This window comes from Littorina saxatilis, linkage group LG6 (genome assembly GCF_037325665.1).
Source record: "Littorina saxatilis isolate snail1 linkage group LG6, US_GU_Lsax_2.0, whole genome shotgun sequence".
Taxonomy (NCBI): domain Eukaryota; kingdom Metazoa; phylum Mollusca; class Gastropoda; order Littorinimorpha; family Littorinidae; genus Littorina; species Littorina saxatilis.
This window is the reverse complement of record NC_090250.1, coordinates 25,686,374-25,702,931: the sequence shown is the minus strand read 5'-3', so window position 1 is coordinate 25,702,931 and position 16,558 is coordinate 25,686,374. Positions and strand designations below refer to the sequence as shown.

The following is a 16,558-nucleotide window of genomic DNA, read 5'->3' as shown; positions in this document are numbered from 1 at the left end:
AAACATCGGCTGAAGAAAGAAGTTAGCTGATAGCAAGCATTCATCCTGACGTCATAATACATGTAATGGTAATAGTCATTACGTACATAATGGTAAGTAGAGTAACTGACACATTGCAGGCCTAAAACTAGGGTGGATTTCAATACACACATTTTGTCCGACAACTTTTATTATTTCTTATTGGTTTAATAAAGAAATAAAAAGAAATAGAATGATAAATGTACATAATAAAAATTAAAGATAAGATTATTGCTTTAGTTTGTGACATTTATGCTATTTGTACCAAAATGCTGGATCCCAAATCTGTACATCAGCATATGAGTATGACAAAGAATTTATTGAAATAAACAACTGAACCACTTTTGAAAGTTAGATCTCAGACCAAAAACAGCAAACATTTTAGACAAAACAATCCCCCGAACAAACCCTCTGACACAAGGTCAGCTTGACTTACCACAATCCCAAGACAATTATTTCAGAAAGATCAAAGATTGAAAAAGACACTGAGTGATTTCTGAACACCACATTTTAGCATTCTCGGCCCCAAAAACCTTAAGACAGTCATTTCCGAAAGATCCGAGATGGGCACCGACAATGAGTAATATCCCAACACCCCAAACATTCGCTGCCTCACTCAGTGTTCATGCATTTGGCAGAACTCTTGATGCATGCAGCTGAATTGCCCATGCATGTAGTTTACCTTCACCACACGTCTAATTCGTTAGTTCAGCGGCCTGCCCTTTAATGCAGACACCCATCACATTTTTATCAAACGTTATAAACTGCAAAATAGTCAATGCATGTGAAACATATGCTAGTGCCAAAATTAAGCGTGAGAGAACACCGACCAAGATGCAGAGAATGCTATGTAGAATTCTTAAATATTTATGAACCCCTCTGAAGGCAAATCCTTGTAAGGAATAGCGCAGACTAAGCTCATCAGCTGAAGTGGAGACACTGTGAAACAAAGCTTTATCCTGGTTGCCTTGTTGGCTTTTCAGTAAATTGAAAATCAATATCGTTATTACTGTGCGAAATGTACTTAACTTGCATGTTGGAGTGATCAAAGCATAACATGAAATGCTAACATGTGCGCAGAAGGGTACTAGCATTAATTAGCCAAACAATGAGGATATGAAGAGTGACAAGAGCGCTGCAGATCATTAATTGCTGGCATTTGAAAACTGATGTTCGTACAAGCGCAGAAATTGAAGACTTCAGCGTCAATGTTCAGCTCAGAGGAACTATTAGCTTAACTTTGCAAAAATATTGCTAAAAAGAGTATAATACTGAACACAATATATCTAATAAAGTTAAAGCATAATTTATATTATCTGCTTGTATTTTTCTATCTGATTATTTGTCAAACGGTAAGTGGCAAAGATGGGAAGGCGGGGGTGGGTGAGGGCCATGGGAGGTGAAAAGATGACAATACTGTCAGCAGTGGTGATGGTGGTGATGGAGGGGCGGGGATGGGGTGGGGGGGGGGGGGTGGTTAAGATGCAGTGGTGGGACAAAAATATGCAGGTCATTGCTGGAGACATTGACAGGAACAAGCTGAGCTTGTTTTCTGGAACACCAGACGATCAAAGCAGACTTGAGTCAAATCATGGTCATGCAAAATACAGTTTGGAGGGGGTGGGAGGGAAGGTGAGTAATTGTGTTAGGGGTGGGCAGCGGCAGTCTTGCTCACTTGATGGCACAATGTGATGAACATACAGCTGGGAATATTTACAAAGATTTTCCAGTATAATATTCTGCACCGGATGGTGTGCGTGGGGAGGAGGATGGCTGTCTGCATGTTTGATTGAATAGCTCAAACGCATGCACAGTTTAGCAGTGCTTATAACTCTGCACTGGGATGAAGTTGTTCAAGTTGCCAAAAAGATGTAGACTGCAGAGACAGAGCAATATATGGTCAAGAAAAAATACTGCAAAGACATGATGATAAATGTTACTGCAATGACATGATGCTAAATGTTACTGCAATGACATGATGATAAATGTTACTGCAATGACATGATGCTAAATGTTACTGCAATGACATGATGATAAATGTTACTGCAATGACATGATGATAAATGTTACTGCAATGACATGATGCTAAATGTTACTGCAATGACATGATGATAAATGTTACTGCAATGACATGATGATAAATGTTACTGCGAGGACTGGGTGGCCGAGTGCTAACGCACTTGCGCTCGGAAGCGAGAGGTTGCGAGTTCGACCCTGGGTCAGGGCGTTAGCAATTTTCTTCCCCCTTTCCTAACCTAGGTGGTGGGTTCAAGTGCTAGTCTTTCGGATGAGACGAAAAACCGAGGTCCCTTCGTGTACACTACATTGGGGTGTGCACGTTAAAGATCCCACGATTGACAAAAGGGTCTTTCCTGGCAAAATTGTATCGGCATAGATAAAAATGTCCACCAAAATACCCGTGTGACTTGGAATAATAGGCCGTGAAAAGTAGGATATGCGCCGAAACGGCTGCGATCTGCTGGCCGATGTGAATGCGTGATGTATTGTGTCAAAAAATTCCATCTCACACGGCATAAATAAAAAAATCCCTGTGCCTTGAATATGTGCGCGATATAAATTGCATAAAATCAAAAATAAAAAATAAAAAAATAAATCCCTGCGCACTGTACCCACGGAATATGCGCGATATAAGCCTCATATTGATTGATTGATTGCAATGACATGATGATAAATGTTACTGCAATGACATGATGATAAATGTTACTGCAATGACATGATGATAAATGTTACTGCAATGAAGGAAGGGGGAGCTGAGGGGGGTCCCAAATGTTATTTTCAAAAAAACAAAACAAAAAAACTTGCAAAAGACAAGCAAAACTTACCATCAAATGTCAATATTTTGAACTAATGAAGGACAAACATATACAAGATATAAACTGGTATGCTTACAACGAGAACCCTAAGTAAGTCAGACCAAGCATGCTCTTCCAACGGGTGCATACAAACTGACGTCAAATACTTTTTCTTCGCAGTTTTTGATTTTTAATTTTTATTCGTTGCTGAAGCATGCAACACAAAATTAATTCCACTGGATGCATGACATGACAACATGGACACAACAACCAAACATTAACAAACAGATCCTCCGTATTTTTCAGCCTTTTACTTAAAAAGCGAGATGTAATGCAAATGTTATAGCATTTCACTTTACCAGCAATGGCTAATTTGTATTCCTGAAATATTATGAGCAAATAGCTTGAGAGGTAAACAAACAAACCGACAAACATACAGCAAATCAAGGAATGCATGTGAAAGACAATGAAAAGCAGGTAATGAAGTACATATAGCAAAAACAATTTTCTTGAATTATACACTAAAATGAAATTAAGCACCGTTTACTCAACATTTAAAAAGAATTAAGAGAGAGAGAGAGAGAGAGAGAGAGAGAGAGAGAGAGAGAGAGAGAGAGAGAGAGAGAGAGAGAGAGAGAGAAACAGAGAGAGAGAGACAGACAGAGACAGAGAGAGACAGACGGAGACAGAGAGACAGAGAGAGAGAGTATTAAAGAAACCCCATGCCAGTATCATGCAGAAAAGCTCATTTTTATTACATTTAGTCAAGTTTTGACTAAATGTTTTAACATAGAGGGGGAATTGAGACGAGGGTCGTGGTGTGTGTGTGTGTGTGTCTGTGCGTGTGTAGAGTGATTCAGAGTAAACTACTGGACCGATCTTTATGAAATTTTACATGAGAGTTCCTGGGTATGATATCCCCAGACGGTTTTTTTCATTTTTTCGATAAATGTTTTTTATGACGTCATATCCGGCTTTTTGTAAAAGTCAGACCTTCATTTTTTCAATCAAATTGATTGAAATTTTAGCCAAGCAATCTTCGACGAAGGCCGGACTTCGGTATTGCATTTCAGCATGGAGGCTTAAAAATTAATTCATGACTTTGGTCATTAAAAATCTGAAAATTGTAATTAATATTATTTTTTTATAAAACGATCCAAAATTACTTTTATTTTATTCTTCATCATGTTCTGATTCCAAAAACATATAAATATGTTATATTCGGATTAAAAGCAAGCTCTGAAAATTAAAAATATAAAAATTATGATTAAAATTAAATTTCTGAAATCGTTTTAAAACTAATTTCATCTTATTCCTTGTCGGTTCCTGATTCCAAAAACATATAGATATGATATGTTTGGATTAAAAACACGCTCAGAAAGTTAAAACGAAGAGAGGTACAGTAAAGCGTGCTATGCAGCACAGCGCAACCGCTACCGCGCTAAACAGGCTCGTCACTTTCACTGCCTTTTGCACTAGCGGCGGACTACGGTCATTGTGAAAAAATGCAGTGCGTTCAGTTTCATTCTGTGAGTTCCACAGCTTGACTAAATGTAGTAATTTCGCCTTACGCGACTTTTTGTTGTTGGATCTCACGTCCAACAAAATGTCACTACCGTACTATGAAATACTTCTCAAGGTGTCTGCCGATTTAACAATGCATTTAAGGAGTATGCACAAAGAACTCAAGCAAATTGAATCAGAAATCAGTCAGTTATTGACATCTTCTAAAGAATAGAATCCCAAAAGAAGAAAGGTTAAGAACGTTTAGTTCACAAATTCGGGAGAATATTATTTTGTGCTGGCTGAAAAACACAGAAAACAAGTACCTGATCCGTTCTTACAAACAAGAAACTTCATGCATCACAATCAGTAGATAACATCACATTTAATCAAACCACATAATCATCCTTTGCAGCAGACCTCATGAAGACAACAAATAGGGAACAAAACAGCGTTAGGAATTAAAAAAAAAAAAGAAAATGCAACAAAAGATCGACAAAAGAACTGAAAACTCACGTGGAATCTCAGGTGACGGAGCTAAAAGAAAACAACCATGCAATCCAGTTTCAAAGTCACATCCATCAACAACATCACTCAGACACACAAGACATGCTGCTTGCTCAAAAAGTGTTCAAAAACTTTAAACTAAGTGCAGCTAAAAAAATTCTGAGTGAAAGTAGTTTGTGTAGATCTGATCTTTTGCAGTTTCTACTGCCTTTAAAACGTACATGCATCAAAACTAAAAAAGAAAAAAAAAAGAAGGCTGATCAAGATTATTTGCAGCCAATACATGTACTGCAAAGATTGCATTTTACACATACACTTTTTGTGTGAGGTGTATGGGAGCTGGTGAACTATAGTGACACTTACATGCAACCTTTATTTTAGGATCATAACTAAAGGTATGACCTTTATATATTGATTTTATAGACTTCCAGATACACTGATCCAAGTTATATAAAAGGAGATTATTTCCACTAATTACAGTTAACAAAACATGGTCGCCAACACAATACTTCCGTGGAAATGCTCTGCAGTGATATACGTCTTTGTGATTAGATCTTTCTGTGCAGCAAGGTATTTGAATTTTGGACACACACACCCACACACACACACACACACACACCACACACCACACACACACACACACACACACACACACACACACACACACACACACTTACACACACATCCAACTTCATCCCGAATCAACCACAAACCTCACGTACAAAACCAACAACAGACTGACAAACATTGAAGATGACAGAAAACCACAGATATTCTTCAGTCACTCAGGTAAAAGATGCATTCCTCAGTGTGCGAGTGATCATGCACACCACTACCAGATCTGTCCAGACTTTGACTCCAGACATGAAGGTGCTTCCACTCAGACACATACCACAAGTCAACAGCCTGGCTGCTTACAACAGGGAAGGAGTTTTGTGTTGAATTTATTTCCCAGATTGACACAGGTGTCAATTATGATATCATCGTTTCAGCAAAGAATTAATTCCCATTCTTCACGCGGAGCAGCCAGGCTGTTGAATTTTGGTATGTGACCAAGTGGAAGGATGCTCATCGTGTGAAAAAGAAATGACAACATCCGTGATGGTGTGTATGATGGCTAACACGAGCAGGAAGGTACCTGCACTGAACAAGCACAAGGATTCCAGAAGAAAAACACACAACCAGTGAAAACTGGGAGATGGGACACTAGTTGTGAGGAGTCATGACCCAACCGAAAAAACACATAACGCACTGAAAACGGTGAAGGGAGCAAATGTGTTCATTTCTTTTCCCCACATTTTTGTGTGTTTTCCCCTTGTGAGAAAAAACAACCCAGGTAGGGGAGGGATAAATTCATCTAGTCCACCGTTTCCTCCCTAGGGATGAAGGGGAAAGTAGGTGTGATGCTCCCCTAAAATTTACTTACCCATCATCGGTTTGAACTGCAAAAGGACACAAGGAAAGGCAGGGAAGGCGGCGGATGAAGGACTATCTCCTAAAGTTCTACCCCAACTTTGTCTATCAAGCCTCCTTAAAACACACAACACAAACACAGACATGCAGGACAGGAGAAAGACGAAGACGCAGACACAAAGAGCATGTCAAAGACGAACGGAGAACGACAACATCACTCTACGGAACAAAGGAAGAGGAGGAGATAAAATTCCCAGCATGCCCCAGCCACACAGATACTCACGGACAGGGGGGGAGCTCGATGGGACGCGGCCAGCTCGCCCGAACAAAGTGGAACTCAGTAGCCGGGCCCTCTCGGTAATGAGCCTAAGGAAAGACAACACATGCGGCTTACCGTGATTGCATCCCTTGTGTACGTGGGAGGAGTGACTGTGGGAGGTTCCGTGTAAGCGGGGAGGTTCCGTGTAAGCGTGCATGTTGCATTCGCTTCGAGGCAGCCCTGAGCCCGAGCACCGCTGTTTGGACTGGCTGGGTTTGTCCAACCCGTGGTTTTTACTATGATGCAAGATCAACAGAGATGATCATGGGTGCATGTGGTTGCTACAAGCTGTAACGCTTACAGTAGGGCAGCAAAAAGTCTGAATCAAGGATCAAGCATCCTTTAGTATTGGTGGCTTTCAAACAAGACAATCTTCAGCTATATTTTTGTACACCACATGCACACATGAATCATTTTTTGGTTCATCTTTGTTATTTCTTCTATTCTGTTCTGTTGTTATTCATAAAAGTATAGATTTAAACGAGTTGTCATGGTTACCCACCTAGAGCTCTTCTTACGAGGAGAGCCGTTGATGACAGACTCCTTCTTGGCAAGCTCCACCTCCTGAACTCGCTGGCGGGTTGACTTGAAGTACGTGCCCTTGAACCTGAAAGAACCTTGCTAGGTTAGGTACAGGTTTAGTAAATACTAGCTGTTTACCCGTTTGTCATCAAACACACACAACTTTAGCTTTATTTATCAGATAATCTGCAGTGGTAGAAGACTGCCGAGTATGAAATTCAGGGGGTGAAACTTTAAAAAAAAAATAAAATAATAAAAAACAAGAAGGGCAAAGCCCATACGACTCACATGCTTTACACATTTTTCCTACCAAAATACATGTGACCTTGACCCAAGGTCAAGGTCATTCAAGGTCATGCAACACAAAGCTGTTAATTCAAGACATAGGAAGTACAATGGTGCTTATTGGCTCTTTCTACAATGAGATATGGTCACTTTTAGTGGTTCACTACCTTATTTTGGTCACATTTCATAAGGGTCAAAGTGACCTTGACCTTGATCATATGTGACCAAATGTGTCTCATGATGAAAGCATAACATGTGCCCCACACAATTTTTAAGTTTGAAACAGTTATCTTCCATAGTTCAGGGTCAAGGTCACTTCAAAATATGTATACAATCCAACTTTGAAGAGCTCCTGTGACCTTGACCTTGAAGCAAGGTAAACCAAACTGGTATCAAAAGATGGGGCTTACTTTGCCCTATATATCATATATAGATGAGGTATTGAATCTCAAAAACTTCAGAGAAAATTTGAAAAATTTGAAAAATAGCTGTTTTTTAGGCAACATTTATGGCCCCTGCGACCTTGACCTTGAAGCAAGGTCAAGATGCTATGTATGTTTTTTGGGGCCTTGTCATCATACACCATCTTGCCAAATTTGGTACTGATAGACTGAATAGTGTCCAAGAAATATCCAACGTTAAAGTTTTCCGGACGGACGGACGGACGTCCGGACGGACGTCCGGACGGACGGACGGACGGACGACTCGGGTGAGTACATAGACTCACTTTTGCTTCGCATGTGAGTCAAAAATGGGCAAATTTCTGTTCATGTCTGTGAATTTACCTCCGTATTAAATTAAGACTTCCTCTCTTCTAAGACCTGATTTTTTCAAATTTTGTCTTAGAATGTGTGTGTGTGTGTGTGTGTGTGGGGGGGGTGGTGTCCAGGGTATTACAGGTGCATTGTACCAAATAATGTTGTATTACCAAGAAAACCACACGTTTTATATTTGACACTTACACTTTCCAGCTGAAGTCCCTGAGGAGACAGGCGGAGGGGATGAGGAGAAGACCCAGCCAGAAGAGCCAGCAGCCCAGCATATAGCGGTCCTGACAGGAGACAAACAACACATCTTACACCTGTGCCTTCAAGTCTGCTAGCTGGCATCTCAATAATAAACACTGTACACCCCCCACTGACACACAGACACAGATGCACACCCACACCCACATCAACATGTTAAGGAAAACATTTCCTCATTCATGCTTTGAACAGACAGGCTGCGATTTGTAACTGCAGCTTTCCCCTGTGTGTTGACTAACTGCTTGAGGTCCAGTGAACCCAGTTAATTTGATTGTACAAGTGTCCTAGCGTTAAGAATAGTTGGAATAATAGGCCGTGAAAGGTAAATATGCGCCGAAATGGCTGCAATTACTGGCCGTATAAACATTTCATCTCACACGGCATCACTGCTGAGCGCCTAGAACTGTACCCACGGAATATGCGCGATATAAGCCTCATTGATTGATTGATTAAGAGATGGGTTTGGCAAAACTCTCACCCACATCAAAATGTCTCCTTCCTATTATTCATTCCTGCAAGGACTCAGATCCTGGACATCGTTCTATCATTCAGTCTAACCAATAACAGTCAGTGAGTCGAAAAGGCACTTGTGAAACACGTTCCACAGAGCAGCAAAGACTAAGGACGTACCATGCCAACCATTTCCGGGGACAGTCTGACGAGGGGGTAGACGTTACTGTAGACGACGAGGAAGAGGAACCAGCTGACGATACTTCCCCAGATGGCCAGGTGAGTCAGCTGTGGACAGACTTGGTCAATACAGGAAACCTACCTTCCTGCTTGCGTACACAATCATATACACCCCCACAGCTCTGTACTGCAGGCTTTAACATGTGATAAAAGCATCCTTCTCTTTTGCACATAAACCCAAACTGAACAGCTTGTTGGTCACTTGCTGTGCAGTTGGAATTTTTTAATGAATTCTTTTCGGAAGAATGAGACTACAGTGGAACACCCCCCCCCCCCCCCCACCCCCCCCCCCCCTTTTCAGACTCCTCATTGTAAGACCTTGATTTTTTAGATTTTCTGTTCAATACCTCTGTAATTTAATTAACTTCCATTTAGATTACCTCTTTTTCAAAACCTGATTTTCACCGGTTTTTGAGTTCTCAAAAGGGGGGTTCCACTGGAGTGTCATTTACAAAAAAACAAATCAGGAAATATCTCTCTGTGCACAGGACAACAGTCAACTTCTCAGTTTTGATGTGTCCTAGTGGAAGACATTCAGGTCCACTGTATAACCAGTGTCACACTTAGCAACTTCAAAATAAATGGGTATCATTGAGATGTCACGGCAACTATATTTTCACAATGATGTTGTCACAGTCTTCTTCTTCTTCTTCTGCGTTCGTGGGCTCAAACTCCCACGTACACTCGTGTTTTTTGCACGAGTGGAATTTTACGTGTATGACCGTTTTTTTACCCCGCCATTTAGGCAGCCATACGCCGTTTTTCGGAGGAAGCATGGTGGGTATTTTCGTGTTTCTATAACCCACCGAACTCTTACATGGATTACAGGATCTTTTTCGTGCGCACTTGGTCTTGTGCTTGCGTATACACACGGGGGTGTTCGGACACCGAGGAGAGTCTGCACACAAAGTTGACTCTGAGAAATAAATCTCTCGCCGAACGTGGGGACGAACTCACGCTGACAGCGGCCAACTGGATACAAATCCAGCGCGCTACCGACTGAGCTACATCCCCGCCCATGTTGTCACAGTCATCAAGAAAGTTGTGTCACTGACCCAGGTCCAAGCGTTGGTTTCCAGGCCAGCCTTGAGGCAGACCGTCACGACCACGTACTGCAACACAAGGAATGCAAAGACTGGATACCCTGCGTCAGTTTCACTATACTTATACACAAAGAGTTATGCAAGTGACACACAAAGACAGACAGACAAGTGTACTCGCGCATGCTCACACACACATACACACATGCACAGACTGACAGTTATATACACACATAAGCACGCATGCATGCATATCACTCCTTGTACACAAACAGACTCAGACAGACAGACAGACAGACAGACAGACAGACAGACGGACAGACAGACAGCCACGCACACTTAATCACACACACACACACAAACACATCTAACTGAAGTGACATGGGAGGCTACTGACTTAATTTAAGACTATACAACAATGCACACAAACACACACACTCACACAGACATAATTATGAGAACTGGGTAGCCAAACACAGCAAACAATATTCTTGCGTGAAAAAAGAAAAAGTATGCAGAGTCACTCACAGTGTACACAAAGTTGCCCAGAAACAGGTAGTCCCCAACTAAACCGCTGGAGAAAGCCACATCTGAAAATAGAACAACAGAATATCATATCAGACAGCTTTTGTGAAAAAAGGGGTAAAACAAAATGTGAGGTTAGTGAAATGTCTTATACAAGTAAGGTTGGTAGGTTGTCAGAAGATCGACTAATGTCTTATACAAGTAAGTTTGGTAGGTTGTCAGAAGATCGACTAATGTCTTATACAAGTAAGGTTGGTAGGTTGTCAGAAGATTGACTAATTGATTGATTTGCGCTCCAGCCCGATTTACTTCAAAACATTTTTTTTCTCAGTACAGTAAAACCTGTAGAATGCGGTCACTGGACTTAACGGCCACTCGCACAATACGGACAGTCTTTATTGGCACGGATCGTTTCCTTCATTAAAATCACTGTACTTAGCGGACACCTCGGAATTACGGACGCGGACGCTTATTTTAGGTCCCTACTAAATTGTGTAACTGCTCAATACGGACAAAGGATTTTCGTTTAACTTCCAAACATCATTGCGATTGTCTGTCTTCTCTCTCTCGCAAGCTTGATTTGAGAGGTAAAAGAAGCTTAATCGCGATTGGTCGGCTTTGAGCTGAAACTGAAACAAGCTTATTAGCGATTGGTCAGCAACCTCATAGCCAATGAAATGCATCGAAAGTATTCGACGGAAGTCGGTACATTTGTAAACAACATCGAAGATTCTCACACACTTGCACAGCTGATTCAGTCGCGTTTTGCCAAAGTTTGAATGAATCACGATGGCTTCTAGGTTGCGGAAGGAACGAAACGCTCTCACTTTAGAGCAACGAGTGTCTGTGGTGAAAAAGCTGCAGAGCGGACAATCATGCCAATCGATCGCGCAAGAGCTGGGCTGTGGAAGGACGCAGATTTCAAAAGTCAGCATCCACCGCAAGGCTGATTCCTTAGCGCGGTGTGGTGGTTTGAGTGCCTCAATGACCCGGAGAGCTATGCCAGCGGGAGTGTAAACTCCTGGTAGGGCCACCCAAGCTGGACAGGTCAAAGGGTAGAGGTCAGACTAATTCAGCCACCTCTCCCCGAGGCTAATGGGGTATGAGAAAGAACACTCAGACCAAGGACGGGGGACGTGGGACGTTCTGCAGCCATGGACGGCAAGTCTCCTATGACAAGGAAAAGTCGGAGAAGAAAGCACTGCTGAAGACAGATGCGCTGGGCCAAAGTGCGCGTAACGACAGTGCAACGCATCTCACTCCCATGATGGACAACGACGATTCAACACGTGATGGTGCTCTACCTGTGGAGTCCCCCCGGGCTGGTAGAGTGCCGGGCCCTATGCCTCAAAGGGGCCCAACCCGCGAGGAGCCAGGCTACGGAGGCGGAGGGTAAATGCTACTGGCCAAAGAAGAACAACAAGCGCGCAGGAGACTCCTCGACCGCTGAACATTCTTCAATGGAATGCGGAAGGAGTGTACAACAAAAACCTTCCTCTCACTGAAAGACTGTATGCCGACAATATTGATGTAGCCTGTATCCAAGAAACGCACCTGAATCCGAACCACCGGTTCACCATCAGAGGATACCAAACCTGCAGACAGGACAGAGAAGGAAGACACAAAGGAGGAGTACTGATGCTCATCAAGAACAGTATACCAGCACAAGAAATCAAAGTGGACACAAATCAGCAAGCTGAAGTCCAAGGCGTCAAAATCACAGTGGACAGCTCTGTCATTACCATCTACAACCTGTACTGCCCCCCAGACAAAGAACTTTCCTTGCAGTATCTGGAAAATCTACCAGCCGAGAACTGTTTGGTTGTTGGCGATTTCAACAGCCACTCAACTTGTTGGGGCTACAAGGAGACGGACAGAAGAGGAGAGGAAGTGGAGGACTGGCAGATCGACGCTCAAATGATACTGCTGAACGATCCAGAAGACCCACCCACCTTCTTCTCACGCAGGTGGCTGTCGACTTCCACCCCAGACCTTGCCTTCGCAACTGATGACCTCTCCAAGAAAACCACAAGAGGGATACTGAGCCAGTTAGGAGGCAGCGACCACCGGCCAGTGAAGCTGGCCATCAACTTGCAGTACAGGCCACAGAACAGTACAACGTTTCCAAGATGGAACTACAAGAAGGCAGACTGGAACATATTTGCGAGCCTCACAGACCTCTACACCAGGGGCCTGAAGACAGACGACCTGAACATCAACCGGGTCACCAGGAACTTCAACCAGGCCATCCTGAAAGCAGCTTCAGAAACAATCCCACGGGGCGCACGCAAGAACTACAGGCCCTACTGGACGGAAGAGCTTCAGGAGCTTAAGGATGAAGTCAGCAGTATCAGAGAAGAAGTGGAGGAGAACCCCTCTGTTGACAACAACATCACCCTGAAAGCAGCCACTGCCAAGTACAGGAGAGCCTACCTCCAAGCAGCAAGATCAAGCTGGAGGGAGAAGACGGAGAAGCTGAACCTAGAAAGGGACGGCAACAAGCTGTGGAAGCTGACGAAAGCCATGAACGGCGAAGACACAAGAGCAGCGACAATCACCATCTCGCAGGGCCAAGAGTTGCTGACAGGAAGAAAGGCTGCCAACCTTTTCATTGACAACTACGAGAAAGTCAGCAACATCACTGTACCAGAAGAAAGAAGAGCAGAGATACAGGAGGAGAGAAGAACCACCAATGAGCATCAGCCAGAGGAACACATGAACAAGCCGTTCAACCATCAGGAGCTGGCAGATGCCATGAAAGCCTTGCATGAAAGAAAGTCGCCAGGGCCAGGCAAGATCACCAACGAGATGCTTCTACATTTAGGCACAAGGGCAAAAACACAGCTACTGAAGCTCTACAACAACAGCTGGAAGACTGGCCATGTCCCGCAAGTCTGGCGAGAAGCTGATATGGTCCCGATCCACAAGAAGGGCAAAGACCGAGCGAAGGTTGACTCATACAGACCCATCAGCCTCACTAGCTGCGTGGGCAAACTCATGGAACGGCTGATCAACACCAGGCTCACTTGGCATCTGGAGAAGAACAACACCTTTTCTCCAGAACAGGCCGGCTTCAGGCAACATCGCTCGACCGAGGACCAGGTGACATACATCGCCCAGAAGATCGAAGATGGCTACCAGGACAAGAAACACACCATGACGATCTGGATTGACATGGAGAAGGCCTTTTACAAGGTCTGGAAGGAAGGGCTGAAGCTCCAGAAGAGTGGCGTGGCCGGATGTATGTCCCAGTGGATTTGCCAGAACTTGAACAACAGGAAAGCAAAAGTCCATGTAAGCGGGCAGTACAGCCGGAAGAAGATGCTGAAAGACGGAGTCCCACAGGGTGGAGTCCTCAGCCCCACCTTGTTCCTAGTCTTCATTAACGACATCGTCAAGGACCTCCCTCGAAATGTCCATGGAGCCATCTACGCGGACGACCCTGCACTCTGGTGCTCGGAAGAGCACATCACAACAGCAAACTACAGGATGCAAGAGGCGCTGAAAGTGCTTGAGGACTGGACAAAGAAGTGGCTCGTCAACATCAACACCAGAAAGACCACTTACACGATCTTTAGTCTGTCCCCGAAAGAACTGAAGGCCAACCTCAAGCTCTGCGGACAGACGCTGCAGGCTGACAACACCCCCACGTACCTTGGCGTGACCTTTGACAGGCGACTCACCTGGAAACAGCAGACAGAGAAAGTCGAAGCCAGAGCCAAGCTAAGGTTAGCACTAATGAAAAAGCTAACTGGCACAACGTGGGGCGCAGATGCAGCAATCCTCAAGAAGATGTACGTGGGCAGCGTCAGACCAGTACTTGAGTACGGAGTGACGGCATGGGGCACAGCAGCCGTGTCAAATTTTGACAGAGTCAGCAAGGTGCAGAACCAGGCGGCCAGAATCATCACTGGCGCCATGCGGTCAACCCCTATCCAAGAGCTGGAAAACATCATGGGCCTTGAGCCCATGGAAGACAGAAGGGACACCAAATTCCTCACCCAGGCAGCTAAATTCAAACGACTGCCAACTCACCCCATGAAAGACAGACTGTGCCAACCAACAAAAGGAAGACTGAAGAGAGGAAGCTTCATCCACCAGACGAGGGTGTTTGAAAGGAGACACCAAGATATCCTGGACCAGCAACCCAAAGATATCCCCCAATACCTTAAAAACCCAAGCTGGAGTGATGAAGGAAGACCCCAGATACGCTGCAGTATTCCTGGCGTTGGCAAGAAAGACTCCCAGAGCTGTGCTGAACTGAAGTCTCTCACCATTGAACACATCCACAACTCCTACCCCCAACGCCAATGGACTCATGTATACAATGACGGATCTGCTGACCAGGCTGTCAGAAGTGGTGGTGGTGCCGGAATCTACATAAAGTACCCAGGAGGTTGAGAAGAACACATCTCCCTCGCTACCGGCCTCTACTCCACCAACTTCAAGGCTGAGTAGCGCTCCAGACAGGTGCAGCCCACATTGAGCACAGTCCACTCTCCTCCAACAGCGTTGTGGTCTTCAGCGACACAAAGTCAGTTCTGCAGGCCTTAGACACTGCCAGAGACAAAGAACTGAATGACCTGTCATCCGCCTTGACCTTCCTGTGCAGAGCCCACACAGTCGTGCTGCAATGGGTCCCCTCTCACTGCAACATACTAGGCAACGAAGCCGCAGATACTCTGGCAAAGGAGGGCACTACGAAGGACCAGAATGACAGATCAACCACCTTCAAAGAAGCCAAGACCATCATCAAGGCCAAGCAACACAAAAAGTGGTTGCAGCAGCAGTGAGCACCCACACTACAACAAAAACGACGCCTTTCACCTGCTCACAAGGTCTGAGCAGGTCCTCATATTCAGGCTGCGGACAGGCCACAACCGAATGAACCACCACCTTTTCACCAAGTTCAGAATTGGCCAGTCAGACCAGTGCCCTTGTCAAACAGGCAGCATGACAACGGAACACCTGCTGCAGACTTGCCTACTACACGATGGCCTCAGGAGCCAGATCTGGGCGGAGGCGACCACGGTGCAAGGGAAGCTCTATGGCAGTCTGGACGACCTACAGCGCACGGCAACATTTGCGCAGAGAACCGGCGTTTCCATCTGAGTGATCGACAAGAAGAAGAAGAAGAAGAAGAAAAGTCAGCATAGACAGAGAAAAAATTATGGCTTTGTGGGAATCGGGAGACGGTCGAGCAGATCAAAAGTGGATTTTGAAGAAGGCAACTGATTATGAGGAACTAAATGATGCTGTTTTTCAATGTAAAAGTCCATCTCTGTGGACCGGATCTGTTACAACTGGTAATAAAATACTGTATTTCACTGTTTTTACTTGTTTTGTTTTTTTAACCGGTAAAATAAGGACACCTGCAGAATAAGGACACTTTTCACTGGTCCCAAGGGTGTCCTTATTTGACAGGTTATACTGTATTCATATTTTCTACCCAGTCAAACAATATTTACAGTCGGCAAGAAAGAGTCGTTTAGGTTAAAAAGGCGTTTTTAAAAATTCTGGCCATACAACTGCCACACATGTCCATCTGTAAAAGTTAATAACTCCTTAGGCTCTCTCTCACACCCATACAAGTTAATTACTCGTTAGGCTCTCTCTCACCTGTACAAGTTAATTACTGGTTAGGCTCTCTCACCTTGTGTCAACATCAGCATTGGCATCCAGAAGAGGAGTATGGAGTGAATAATGGAGTTGCCTATCCACACCCAGAACACCTGCACAACAGTTTCATTATCATCAGCATCCACAATTTGACACCATCATCATTATCCGCAATTAGCATCATCATAATTATCAAAACTTTAGCATCATCGTAATTATCCACACTTTACTATTATCATAATTGACCACACTTTCGCATAATTATTAACACTCTATCAC

At 44.0% G+C, this 16,558-nt stretch overlaps 1 protein-coding gene across 5 annotated transcripts in view; it reads right to left on the bottom strand.

Annotated features, from left to right (window-relative positions):
• Positions 1-16,558, bottom strand: part of LOC138968826 (phospholipid-transporting ATPase IB-like) — a 103,946-nt gene that overhangs the window by 9,674 nt on the left and 77,714 nt on the right. For 3 of the 5 annotated variants that reach the window (XM_070341477.1, XM_070341480.1, XM_070341481.1), the window contains 8 exons: positions 16,314-16,392; positions 10,664-10,725; positions 10,151-10,207; positions 9,036-9,143; positions 8,343-8,431; positions 7,076-7,180; positions 6,649-6,809; positions 4,851-4,871 (listed from right to left, as the gene is read on the bottom strand). In XM_070341477.1, coding sequence (XP_070197578.1) covers positions 4,851-4,871; positions 6,649-6,809; positions 7,076-7,180; positions 8,343-8,431; positions 9,036-9,143; positions 10,151-10,207; positions 10,664-10,725; positions 16,314-16,392 — 682 coding nt within the window. Of the gene's footprint in view, positions 1-4,850; positions 4,872-6,537; positions 6,621-6,648; positions 6,810-7,075; positions 7,181-8,342; positions 8,432-9,035; positions 9,144-10,150; positions 10,208-10,663; positions 10,726-16,313; positions 16,393-16,558 lie in introns of all 5 variants that reach the window. The other 2 variants (XM_070341478.1, XR_011456291.1) reach the window with 2 other exon arrangements.